General features: G+C 43.2%; 1 protein-coding gene across 3 annotated transcripts in view; it reads right to left on the reverse strand.

Annotated features, from left to right (window-relative positions):
* Positions 1 to 13,849, reverse strand: part of PI4KA (phosphatidylinositol 4-kinase alpha) — a 67,796-nt gene that overhangs the window by 46,735 nt on the left and 7,212 nt on the right. For 2 of the 3 annotated variants that reach the window (XM_081338975.1, XM_081338977.1), the window contains exons 5-17: positions 13,065 to 13,137; positions 12,612 to 12,871; positions 11,700 to 11,766; positions 11,443 to 11,594; positions 10,595 to 10,660; positions 10,279 to 10,375; positions 9,379 to 9,570; positions 8,489 to 8,589; positions 6,829 to 6,958; positions 3,303 to 3,432; positions 3,022 to 3,117; positions 1,484 to 1,667; positions 530 to 633 (exon numbers count right to left, since the gene is read on the reverse strand). In XM_081338975.1, coding sequence (XP_081195101.1) covers positions 530 to 633; positions 1,484 to 1,667; positions 3,022 to 3,117; positions 3,303 to 3,432; positions 6,829 to 6,958; positions 8,489 to 8,589; positions 9,379 to 9,570; positions 10,279 to 10,375; positions 10,595 to 10,660; positions 11,443 to 11,594; positions 11,700 to 11,766; positions 12,612 to 12,871; positions 13,065 to 13,137 — 1,652 coding nt within the window. The remainder of the gene's footprint in view (positions 1 to 529; positions 634 to 1,483; positions 1,668 to 3,021; positions 3,118 to 3,302; positions 3,433 to 6,828; positions 6,959 to 8,488; positions 8,590 to 9,378; positions 9,571 to 10,278; positions 10,376 to 10,594; positions 10,661 to 11,442; positions 11,595 to 11,699; positions 11,767 to 12,611; positions 12,872 to 13,064; positions 13,138 to 13,849) is intronic. The other variant, XM_081338976.1, reaches the window with a different exon arrangement.

The following is a 13,849-nucleotide window of genomic DNA, read 5'->3' on the forward strand; positions in this document are numbered from 1 at the left end:
AATACAAGTAAAAGTAAAGGTTTCTTCTAACCAGTTGTGTCCAATTAGGAGGCAGTGCTCATCTCGGTTTCTTAGTCAACGGAGCCAGCGTTGTCCGAAGACATTTTCCGTGCTCGTGTGGCCAGCACAGCTATATGCCAGAGGTGCACGGAACGCTGTTGCCTTCCCACTGAAGTGGTACCTACTGATCTATTCGCATTTGCATGCTTTCGAACTGCTAGATGGACAGGAGCGGGAGCTAATGACGGGGGCCCATCCCGTCGCATGGTGCTCAGACCTCGAACCTGGGCTATCAGCTATCTAGCTGACAAACTCAGCCCCTTTTAACCACTGAGGCATCGCACCCATAAATAAATAAAAGAGAATAAATCCAGGTGGCATCAGATCTGATTAAAAAAAAAATCTGGGTAGTCGTTTTTACTGTCGTGAGAAGCATCAGTTTCCAGATTTTAAAAAAAATGAAACGGGCAAAGTCTAGTAATTTTTTTTAAAAAGTATCGCAATAGCACAGCAAAAAAATCGAACTTACCTGTATCCATGATCTTTATAGTCTTTAGTCGCAGAGTATACAATAGAGCTTGCTTTCACGCTGATCTGCTGAAACAAATTCCACACCTCCTGGTAAATATATTGCTGGAAATAAGAAATTAAAAGCTAAATTAGCAGGGGGGCGGGGAAACTTGGAAACAAACGATCAAAACAAATAAAAACATTAACCCTGACATTATGCTGTGATGGGGCTCCATCACTGGAGATCTTTAAGAAGAGACTAGACATTCACTTGTTTGAGATGGTATAGGTCAGTGATGGCGAACCTTCTAGAGACTGAGTGCCCAAACTGCAACCCAAAACCCACATGTATTGTTGTGTGCCGGGTGGCCATGGCCCATTGGGTGGATGTAGCCCATTGGGTGGGTGTGGCTGCAGTGGTAACGGCAGGCTGGGTGGGACTAAAAATTTCAATCAATCAATCCCAACTTTGCAAAATCTTTTTTCCCCGTGAGAAGTTGAAATTGATGGATTGAACCCCCTTTTTTTGCACGTGGCGGCAGAGACCTAAAGTGAAAAGTGAAAAGAGTCACCTGATAGGGGAGATGGGCAGCGTAAAATTTTTTAAAAATAAAATTATTCCTAATCATATCAATGCGTAGGAATGTCTTCAACTAAGGGTTGGAACACCAGCTTGGCACTAGATAAGGCTCAATGGAATTCAAGGGAGATTGGATTTTGCTCGCTTGTGGCTACATAGGGATTCCAGTCTGATTCCTCTTTTAATTGCCCCTCCAGGTTCTGTGACTCCTTTTCCTACATCTTTCTTCCTGGGACTCCAGACTATATTCCGCTACAAATGCCAAATAAAAGATAAAATGAAGCAACCACCATTGCAATAAGGAGCTGATCAGCCTTCAACGGACACTGACAACCAACCTCCCAGAAGGACGGTTGGAATTGACAGCTTCCCAGGCAATTGACACAGCCTTACATTTCCGGTGATAACTAGGCAGCCCAGCTGGTCGATGATGAGCACATCAAGAGGAGACGGCGGCTGGCAGAACTTCTGCTGCAAAATCTGGAGGATGGGTTCCATCACTTTGGGGGTGTCTCTCAGAGCCACGGCTATGTGGCCCAGCGCACGGATTGTGTGGTCTGGAATAAGGTGGGCTTCCCTGAAGAAAACAACGCAGCACCATTTGCAAAAACTGTACGCGTATCAATGCCAACTTTGATCGATAAAAGTGGAATATTTGCAGCTCAAGGTTGAAGTAAAGAGGTCTTTAATGCTCTCTGAGCTTTTCTTGCAGATGTTTCACGATCCCACTAGGTAACGTCATCAGTGCTAGGAGGAGGTGGTGCCTGGGGAGAGGAAGAGGAGGAGGAGGACAACTATGGGGTCCTCAGTGCTAAATTTGGTCATTTGCTTGCAGACGTTTTATTACCCAACCAGGTAACATCATCAGTGCTTGAAAGGAGTGACATATGCAGAGAGGAGGAGGACTGTGGGGCCCTAGGTGCTCTCTAAGCTTGGTGGTTTTCTTGCAAACGTTTCATTACCCAAACTAGGTAACATCATCAGTGCACCCAATTCAGGTAATGAAATATTTGTGAAAAATTTGTTCACCTAGCAATGGAATATTCCAGAAAGCTTCGCTTCTATTTTCTTCTGGACCATGCTGACTGTCCTCCCAGACCATGCCAGTTCAGGGGGAGACTTGACTTTCGGGAAGCAGAAGCAGTCCGAAATATTTTGGTCCTGATACTGTGAATAAAACAGGTTTTGTTTCCAGAACATCCCTAGAAGACCTCCAACTGCTTCCACTCCAGATCATTTATTTTTGGAATCTGCTCAGCTGCTGCTGAAGAGCAGAGAGAAGAGCAAACGGAACATTTTATTGCCAGACTGACGCGTTTTTGGCATCCTAAGATACTCCTATGTACACAGGCCCTCTTCTGACAGGAAGAACAAACTTTTAGGTTGCAGAACTATCTGGCGAAAAATACCAAATTCCAGGTTTTCAAAGGTTCTGTGCTGAAACCAGCTGATTTTTGTATCTTGTAAGGAAAGAGATAAAAGGTAAAGGTAAAGAATCCCCCGCACATGCGTGCTAGTCGTTTCCGACTTTAGGGGCCGGTGCTCATCTCCGTTTCAAAGCCGAAGAGCCAGCGCTTGTCCAAGGACGTCTCCGTGGTCATGTGGCCGGCATGACTAGATGCCAAAGGCGCACGGAACGCTGTTACCTTCCCACCGGAGTGGTCCCTATTTTTCTACTTGCATTTTTTACGTGCTTTCGAACTGCTAGGTTGGCAGAAGCTGGGACGAGTAACAGGCGCTCACTCTGTAACGCGGCACTCAGGATTAGACCCGCCAAACTGCCGACCTTCTGATCGACAAGCTCAGCGTCCTAAATGAGGCCTTTGAGGAAGGAAGTAGGGATCTCCTGCTTGAACAGGGGGTTGGGCTAGAAGACCTCCAAGGTCCCTTCCAACTCTGTGAGACCACTTTGCAGCATTGAAGTGACTTACTTGTCGCTTTCTTGGGAAATGTAGAGACGGTTAGATAAACTGGCTAAGAAGGCTTCAACAATGACAGGATCGATGGTCAGGCCGGCTTTCAAACACCTGCAAGATATATAATTTGACTAGAAAGGTTCAGGCCTTCAAAGCCTCTTGAGAAATCCATGCAGCTAGTCCTCAAGTTACGGCCATAACTGACTTGGCAAAATCTGCTCTTCGCTAAAAGCCAAGGTTGGCTTTTCAACCTGTTGAGAGAACTGCCTCTTTGCATACCTGAGATTAAAACCTACCTGCAGATGTTATTGATTGCAACGTCCCGGAGCTGTTCGTACATGGAGGCTTCATTTTTCTTTCCTGACATTACACTCAGCGTAGACTCGGCGTGTTCGTTCGTTATGCTGATCTTGATGTCGTTGGTGCCTAAGGAACGAGGAAGGTCTGGTGGTGAAACCCTGTCCTGTAGCTGCTGCGGGACTACAGATAGTACTTGACTTACGAGCACAAATGAGCCCAAAATTTCTGTTGCTAAGTGAGACGTTTATTAAGTGAGTTTTGCCCCCATCTGACATCCTCACAGTGGTTTAGTCAATCGTTGCCATTGTGAAGTTAGTAACACGGTTGTGGACTTCTCCATGGACTTTGCTTGGCAGAAGGTTGCAAAAGATGATCGCATGACACAGACGCACACACACACAGAGGACGGCAACCGTCATAAATACAACTCAGTTTCCAAGCACTTAAACTTTTATCACATGACCACAGAGATGCTGCAACGGCCATAAGTCTTTCAGTCCTGTTGGTAACTTTGAAACGAATTGCTGAAAGTCAAGATTACCCGTGCACAACAATGCAACCGCATCAAAGACACGTCTGGACACATCAAAAACACATCTGGATAGGAAAGGGTCATGCGTGCTTTCGTTTTAGGAGAGGCGCAAATTAAGATCACGGTGTTGTACCCAAGCCACTATACTGTCACATATTTGCTTTCAACTTGGCCTGGTGTCCGAAATCAGGTTAATACTAGGAACCAGCTGTATGTGGCTTGTTCAACACACCAAAATTTGGTGGACAATAAGTTGCTGCCCTGTCAAGAGTCGTTCTCAGTATAACCCACCGCTGAAAACATTGGCAAGGGTACAAATAAGACAAAGCAGCCTCTTGGGAGAAAAAGGGAGACCAGCCCTCAAGCGTGATTAGGGATTATTTGATTGGCAGCTGCCAGAGTTGGTGAGCAGATGGGTGCCTCTATAAATGCTTTAAATAAATAAATAAGCAAGCCAGCCAAACGGGAGTATTTAAACGCAGCCTGTTGTTCTTTCTTGCTGCATCCGCTCTGCTGGATCTTAAATATTTTTTTTTTTTTTATTGAAAAGTTTTAAAAATACAGTTTTCCTTTAAAAAACCCCCTTCCCCCTCCCTCCTCCCCTCCCTACCTCCCCCCTTCCCCCCCCCTCCCCCCCTCCCTCCTCCCCCCCCACCTCCCCCTAACCCCCCTCCCCCCCCCCCGGACTTCCCAGAGCTAAATACAAGGTATATATATATAAAAAGGCAATCATAAACAACCATATACTAACAACTATAAATTCTAAAATCCATCACTCTCTAACTTATATAGGATCAAACAAAACTTAGCATTATTAAATATATATAGAAGACAAAATAAAAAAAGAAAAAAGAAAACGAAAGAAGACTTATTCAAATGCTAGATAAAACTTCTTGACCCTATACTTATTCTGGATAAACTCAATCCATTTTCTCCATTCCATAATATAATGTTCTTGCGAGTAATCTTTCAAATAGGCCGAAATCTTCGCCATCTCTGCCAAGTCGGAAACCTTTAAAATCCACTCTTGTATAGTCGGCAGTTCCTCTTTCTTCCAATATTGACCTATCAAAAGTCTTGCTGCCGTAACTAAATTCAGCATCAACTTAGAGTCCACAACTGTAGCGTCAACAATTATTCCCAACAAAAAAAATTGCGGACAAAACTTTATCCTCCGTTTAAAAATCTTCTGCATATTCCACCAGACTTTTATCCAAAAAGCCTTGACCTTTTTACATGTCCACCATATGTGAAAATATGTTGCCTCTTCATCACCACACCTCCAACATTTAGGCTGATAATTCGGATACATACTTGCAAGCTTTTTAGGATCTAGATGCCATCTATAAAACATTTTGTAAAAGTTCTCTCTTAAACTTTGAGCTTGAGTAAATTTTACATTCCTCACCCAGATCTTTTCCCACGTGTCCATTGTAATAACTTCCTGAATGTTTTGGGCCCATTTTATCATACAATCCTTAACAAGCTCTGTTTCTGAATCGATCTCTATCAATGCAAGATATATCCGTTTAATATGTGCTGGTCCTTGATTTCTAATTTGCTTTATCAAATTTTCATCAGTCGTTGCAAATCCATTTTTTTGATCTTCTTTCCACCTGGCCTGTAACTGAATATATTGAAACCAAGTCTGAACAACCTTCTCTTCTCGCAAGAAACTATATGATTTCAAGCACCAAATATTCCTTTCCAAACTTAAAATTTCCTTGTAAGTAGTCTCATCATGTTTGAAACCAGCATGTATATTTTCTATTGCGTGTTTTGGGATTGCCCACAATGGTATCTTGCTGCTTAACTTATGTCTATACTTCTTCCAAACTCTCAGCAATGCCTGTCTTAAAATATGCATCCTAAACACAGTATCTACCTTCTTATCATACAGCAAATATGCATGCCAGCCAAACAACAGATCATGGCCCTCAAGATTTAATAACCTCGATTGTGTCAAATTAATCCAATCACTTATTCCTACTAGTGCAGCAGCTTCATAATATAATTTAAAATTAGGCATTTTAAGGCCACCTCTCTCACGAGTATCCTGCATAATCTTAAGTTTAACTCGTGGCTTTTTCCCTGCCCACACAAATTTATTGATACCACGCTGCCATTCCTCCAAGTTAGAGTCTTTCTTAAGAATCGGTATCATTTGAAATAAGAATAAAAATTTGGGCAGGACATTCATTTTCACTGCTGCAATCCGTCCCAACAAAGACAATTGCAATTTTTCCCAACTCTCCAGTTCTTTTTGAATTTTCCCCCATAACTTTTCATAATTATTTTTATATAGCTTTGTATTAGAGGGCGACAAAATCACCCCCAAATATTTAACCCTTTTAACAATCTCAAATCCAGTTAATCCTTCTAGGAGAGCCTTCTGCGAAACTGTCATATTTCTAGCCAAAATTTTAGTTTTCTGTATATTTACTTTAAATCCAGAAACCTTCCCATATTGTGTTATTATCTCCATCAGGTCCACAACAGAGTTCTCTGGCTGGGTCACTGTAACAACCAGATCATCTGCAAATGCTCTCAATCTGTAATCCTGATCTCCAACTTGTATCCCCTTAATTTTTTCCGAATTCCGAATCTTAACCAATAGTATCTCTAATGTTAATATAAATAACAAGGGCGATAGCGGACAGCCTTGCCTTGTGCCCTTCTCAATATTACATACTGTTGTCAAACTATTGTTAACTATAATTCGGGCAGTTTGTTTTTGGTATAATGCCCTAATCGGTTGTAAAAATTTTTCCCCAAAATCCATTTTGTCTAAAACTTTCAACAAAAATTGCCAGTTCAATTGATCAAAAGCCTTTTCAGCATCTAAAGATCTTAAATATTTTTAAGACTCCTCAATGCAGTAAAAGAGTAATCAGTCGGGTTGCTTAACTGATCAGGAAGCAGCAACAGGAAGTGAACGATAAATTGGGCAAACATTTCAGAGAGCACCTTTAGTGGACAAAGCAAAACACCTGTTTGGAACTGGCTGTGATACTTGTACAATTTCACCAGGACTGGAGAGGGGATCACAAGGAAATCCCGTAGTGACGGATTGACAGAGTGAACCACCACCGGAAACCTCTCGCACAAGCGTCCGAGACCCTATTTAAAAAAAAAAAGGAAGGAAAAAAAAGACAAGGAACAGTTAAGACATTACACGTGGGAAGAAAGGCCACACAATCCTGGCTAACCGATCCTTAAAGCCTGCTCCCCAATCGTGGCTTCGCGGCGTTTGCACTTTTATAGCTTGGCCATCTTCTCAACGGGATCGTTCCTTTTGGTTCTTTTTGTAGGAAATGTGCTATATAAATTCTTTCAAGGGTAGTGAGGTGTGTATTCACCACTTCTGGAGGCAGGTTGTTCCACTGGTTAATAGTTCTCACTGTCAGGAAATTCCTCCTTAGTTCTACGTTGCTTCTCTCCTTGACTAGTTTCCATCCGTTGCTTCTTGTCCTGCCTTCGGGTGCTTTGGAGAATAGCTTGACTCCCTCTTCTTTGGGGAAGCCCCTGAGATACTGGAAGGCTGCTATCACGTCCCCCCTCACTCTTCTCTTCGTTAAACTAGACATACCCAATTCCAGCAACCATTTTTTATATGTTTTAACCTCCAATCCCCAATCATCTTTGTTGCTCTTCTCTGCACTCTTTCTAGAGTCTCGACATCTTTTTTACATTGTGGTGACCAAAACTGGATGCAATATTCCAAGTGTGGCCTTACCAAGGCCTTGTAAAGTGGTATTAACACTTCACGTGATCTCGATTCTCTCCCTCTGTTAATGCAGCCCAGCACTGTGTTGGCTTTTCTGGCAGCTGAAGCACATGGCTGGCTCCTATCTAAGAGATTGTCCACTAGGACTCTGAGATCCCTCTCACAAGTCGCTACTGTTGAGCAAGGTCCCGCCTATACCATACCTGTGCATTTGGTATATATGCCCATTAAACAGGGTCATTAACACCAAGTCTAAAGTTTCCACTCCACAGGAGGAGATGGATTGATTATTTTTTATTTTATTTTATTTTAATTCCATTTATATCCTGCCCTTCTCCGAAGACTCAGGGCGGCTTACAAGCTTAGCAGTAGCCTTCATTCTATGTATATGCCTGCTTATTAGGGCTTTCATACACCCCCCAGGCGGCATTATTACAAAGTCAGCTTAATTGCCCCCAACAATCTGGGTCCAGAATAAATATGGGACTAAAAAGTTTCATTTAGCATTTGAATAAGTAGTGGATCTATATGATGTATAAGTAGTTAGTAGTTATTTTATTAATATTTTGACGATGGAGAGTTAAAGTGCGATAGAATCTAATGTCTTATTGTTGTTAGCATATTTTAGAATATGCTTGTTTGTATTTTTATACCCTGTATTCAGCTCTGGGAAGTCGGGGAGGGGGGAGGGGAGGGAGGGGTTGGGGAGAGGGAGGAGGGGGTTTTTTTGTATTCAAAAATCTATTGTAAAACTTTTCAATAAAAAATAAAAATAAAGTTTCCACTCCACTGTGGAAATACGCTCTGTGCTAGGGAGAGACCGACTCCGCCCTCTTCCTGCCTACCAGAGAATCCTAGTTGTCTCTTTGCCCTCCTGGAAGCAACCCCTCCCTCCTGGGAATCCAGACTGCACTCCACCGCACCTGTAAGCAGCAGATCAGAAGAGGTAAGTGGGCGATGATCACTTTGCTGGACGTCTTGGATTGCAACTTTTCAGACAACCGGATGCAGAGGTTTTCTGCTCCTGGTTTGCAAGAGAACAAAAAAGGAGCTCTTGTAAGAGGAAACGTCCACAGGAAGAGACGTGAACTCGGACGGCACCCAAAGCTAACAGGTATCGGTGGGCTCGTGCATGCCTTTAAGCGCAAAACCCGCGCAATAGGGTTTAGTCCTCTTTTAGTGACCACAATTAGGACCAGCGACAGTCAGTAGGTGAAAAATTATGTGACTTGGCCTTACAAGTTTACTTCCACCTTAGGTACTGTGCAGTACAGGTCGTCCTCGATTTACAACAGCTCATTTTGTGACCTGTTTGAAGCTACAACAGCCCTAAAGAAAACAGTGACTTGTCGCTGTTTTTCGCACTTACAACCAGTGCAGCATCCCAGGGTCATCTGATCAAAATTTGGACGCTTGGCAATTGACTCGTATTTATGACGGTGGCACTGCCCCAGGGTCATCTGAGCAGCTTTTGTGACTTTCCGACAAGCAAAGTCAACGGGGAAGGCAGATCCACTTAACAAACCTGTTACCAATTTCACAATTGCGAGGGTTCACTTAACAACTGTGGCAAGCAAGGTCGTGAAACAGAGCGAAACTCACTTAACAAATGACTCAGTTAGCAACATAAATTTGGGGCTGAATTGTGGCCATAGGTTGAGGACTAGGTTAACTCTGCTCGTCGCAAGCAAAAACGCCCGATCGAAAATGCGAGAGTCAGCCATGAAGTAATTTTGTCAGCACCATTGTAACGTCAAAACGGTCGTTGCGCAGGGCAGTTGGTAACCCGGGTGACTACCTACGTAAGACTTACCTTGCTCATCCTTCACAGCCCAAACCATGAGATCCACGCAGGCGGCGTTTGCCTGGCAGCGCAATTTCAATGGATTCAGCTCATTGTGCAATTTATCAACCTCGTGAAGGAGCTTCTGAAGCTCTGGCTGGCTGCTGTTGAATTGTTCCAGCACGAAATCGTGAATTTCTTTCACAAAAGAGTTGGGAAGATCTAACAGATGGAAAAGAACAACAACAACAAAAATAATAAGTAGAATTCTGACAAAAATCGTGTCTGGATGCAGTGAAAGGCATCAAGGTTGGAGAAAACGGTGGATCCTAAACTAATCGATTCTTCTTCCCAAACCAGAAATATTTTTATTCCTCTTTGACGAATGTTCCTTCATACGAAACCAATTTTCGGCAGACAAGCTACAGGGAGTCTGGGAATATTCAACAGGGAAATGGCTGCTTAGATATTTGGAGATGAATGTGTTTTTTTTAATCCCATTTATATCCCGCCCTTCTCCGAAGACTCAGGGCGGCTTACAATTTTAAGCACAAACCAATGTGCTTAGCAGTAGCCTTCATTCTATGTATATGCCTGCTTATTAGGGCTTTCGCCCCCCCCCCCCAGCGGCATTATTACAAAGTCAGCTTATTGCCCCCAACAATCTGGGTTCTCATTTTACCTACCTCAGAAGGATGGGAGGCTGAGTCAACCTTGAGCCTGGTGGGATGCAAACCTGCACTAATTGCAGGCAGCCGATGTTACTTAAGGAGGCATTAGCCCACTGCTCCACCAAGGCTCTTTTTAATGTTCACGAAAACTGATGCAATTTTTACTCTCTTCAATCACCAGGAAGTCAAAAGCTTATTAAGGCCTTTTATTCACCAATGATCCAACTAAAGTTTCTTCTTGTTAACATGATCATCCTACCTTTCATGTGGTACAGGGTGTCTCGCAGCATTTTGAACTGAGCAACATACAGGGGATCACTAAACATTTTGTAGAACAGCTCCACGTGCGGATTGGCCTGTAAATGCATTTAACAGAAAGGGCAATTCAAGAGCAAACTGGAAAGCATCAGATTTGCACGGTGAAAATTTCTTTTAAAAAATGAAGTCTGGAGTCCGGACTCTTTTAAGTTCCTGATCTGTATTTCAAACTAACATTTCACCCATCAGCTTCTACTCTCAACAGCGCTAGCAAAATTAATTTTTACTAAAAGAGCTGTAAAAAAAATTAACGTTACCTCGATAACTTCTGTTGCCACTGCATCCAGGTTTTTGAGAACAGAATCCCCCACGATTTGTTTTACCTACGGTTGAAGGAAAATAAACTTGTGTAAAATCCAAAGATTTGCAAAAACACTGAGCGCAGGATGGATTGTATGGGTGAACGCATTACAGGTTGTCCTCGACTTTTATAACCATTTGTTGAGCTATTGTTCAAAGTTACAAAGGCACTCAAAAACGTGACTTACAACTATGGCTGTTGCATCATCCCCATGGTCACGTGATCGCAATTCAAATGCTCAGCAACTGGCATGTACTTACGACAGTTGCAACTATCCCGGGGCCATGTGGTCTTCATCTGCAACCTTCCTGACTGGTTTCCGACAAGGAAAATCAATGGGGGAAGCCACATTCACTTAACAACAGCACGATTTACTTAACAACAAACTGCTCTGGTTAGCAATGGAAATTCTGGTCCCAATTGTATTCGTAAGTCGAGGATTACCTGTATGGGTCTTTGATGAAAGATTCAAGGTCACACTTAGTCCTGGAGGAGGTAATATTCATTTGTAATAAATCAAAGTAATCTGTACCCACAATTTTTAACAATTTGGGACCTAATGGGAAAGAGTTAATAGTTTTTACAAGCTTCATTATTTCATCTTGAGGTTTCCTGGCTCTAAAGCAGGGGTGCCCGACCCCCAGGCTGTGGCCCATTCAGAATCGGGCTGCAAGAGAGGCAGGCCGGCATGCACGCATGTCTGTAGCTCTTTCCCGCACGCCGGGCTGCCAAGCCGCAAAGACTGGGGACTGCTGCTCTAAAGAACTTTATCCTAAATTATTCTCCCAGGGGCTGCCCACTTACCATGTTCAACAACTGGCGAAGCATTTCTAACGGAATGTTAAACTCCTTGTTGCTAATCCCATTAAAGAGGGGCGAAACAGAGAAGCTGGAGCTAATGGTGGAGAAATAATATTCGGGATCGACCGCGCTTCCATCAGGCAGATAGGAACCTGCTTATTAAAAGAAGGAAGGGAGAGAAAAATTGTAATCGACCTCTTTTTGGCAACGGAGGCCAAACGAGATGAAACCCATTCCCTCTCAAAGCCGATAGTTTATACCTTCAAAATACTGTATCGCCATTCCTCCTGGAGAACCGGGCGGGGGGATCCCCTGATCAGGACTGACCTGAAATATAGACAGGCATGAAATACCATCCAATGGGGCTGGGCTTCATCCGGTCCTACCAGTTGGGGGGAAAGAATTAAGGTGATAATTACAATATTTTGAAGAAGGGCCACTGCTCCTAATTTCCCCCTTAATCTCTAAGGAGGAAGTCACCCAACTGGCTTTTGTGGCTAAGGGGGGGGGGAGACTAGAACTCAAGTCTCCTGATGACTGGCCCAAAGTCACCCAGCCAGCTTTCATGCCTAAAATGGATCTAGAATTTACTGCCTCCTGGTGATTGGCTCAAAGTCATCCAGTCGGCTTTCATGCCTAAGGTGAGACTAGAATTCACCGTCTCCTGGTGATTGAACTGGGAAAGAGGGCAAATCCAAACTAGGAATTGAATATGAGTTAAAATAAAACAAGCACGTTCTGTAACGCTAGGGATTTGCTATTCATATCTTGACTTTTTTGGAAGGGTTTTCCCATGTACTCTTAACCAGATTTTATGACATAACACATTTTTCTCCCTTTGATGTGCTTTTCAGCTTGCCAACTTCTGTGACAAAAAAGATTAGGACTGGTTTTCATGCCTAAAGCAGGACTAGAACTCACAGTCTCCTGGTTTCCAGCCTGGCACGTTAACCATTTAATTGCTCCAGGCAAACTTACGTCTCATCATCAACAAGACCAGCATTTTCACAGTGCAAATTTTCCAGATTAAACACCCCCCCCAGCCACGGGCCCAGTTTTTCAGCTAGATTGGAAGTGCAACGATAGGAACAGCATCTGGTCAGTTCAAAGGGAGCCGGTGAGTTCGGGAACAGGGAACACAGGCAGATGTTATTCGAAAGGTGATTCCCCACCTGTGAGATGCTGGACACGCTGTTCGTTTTCCTCTTTAAAGAGCCTTCTTGGCAGACCGTTAGCAGGGAGTTGGGAAGGATCGAGCGGAAGTCATTGAAGGAACGCCTGCGGATCCCGTCCAGTTCACTGGAGGCCTGGTGGGAATGTGGGGTCACTTTGGGGAAAAGCTTGGAGAGCAGCGCCTCTTCCGAGTGGCTGTAGCGACCGAACGCTCGGGATATTCCGATTAGGCAAGGCAGGGCATATTTGCACAAATATTCTGGAAAACAAGAAGTTGCCGTATTTGTCTACCTCATCCAACAGAACGTTTCTCTTAATAGGACAGCTTTGCTGCTTGTGCCCTCCGTCTTGTGACTTCCCAGGATTCTTTTTTCTAGAGGTAAACAATGCCTCGAAGTTCTTTGAAGAGTTTCATCTGTCAGAACCCAAAATCTGATACGTATCTTGCTTACCTTTATCCTGGATCTGTGGAGACTGACACATCCCCAAGAAAACCTGCATTACTTGCAAAATTGCCTCTACAACCTGTAACAATAAAGGCCAGCGAATAAAAAAATAAAAATCCAAGGTCAGAATTAACATTATGTAAACACGTTTAACGTTGTAACCACAGGTCGTAACAAGAGAGGATGGCATAAAATTACAAAATATTAGCAGTAATGTAAGGTTACAGAATGAAGTGCTGGTATTAAATGTCAGAAGGTTGAAACAAGATAAAGCCAGATGTATAATTAAGACCTTAAATATTTCCTCTTATGCTTCTAAGCCCCTGTTGAAAATATGTTTACAAAAGGAGAGTTTAGCTGTTTGAAGCCAGAGTCCTTGAGTTTATTCACCAATAATAATTATCTTATCTTGTTATAAATGAATGTCCTCTGCTTGACTAATGCAACAAGGACAAAGATACTGTTCTCACTTAATGACGGTAATTGTGACCGGAATTTATGACGGCTAAGCAATGCGGTTATAAAGGATAACTTTTTGTGACTGCGCCACTTAGAGATGACGGTTCTGGTAGTTCTTAAGCAAATCTCCATTGGTCATTAAGTGAGGACCTCACATCTGACTGTGACTTCTGACTTCCTGCCGGCTTTCCCATTAACTTTGCGTAGGGGAAGCCAGCAGGAAAGATTGCAAATTGTGGGATGTTGAGCATCAGAAATGCGGGTCAGTTACCGAGTGATGACGCAGTCACGTGACTGTGTGTGTGTGTGTGTGTGTGTGTGTGTGTGTATGT

Source organism: Vipera berus (genome assembly GCF_964194415.1).
Source record: "Vipera berus genome assembly, chromosome: 14".
NCBI lineage: Eukaryota > Metazoa > Chordata > Lepidosauria > Squamata > Viperidae > Vipera > Vipera berus.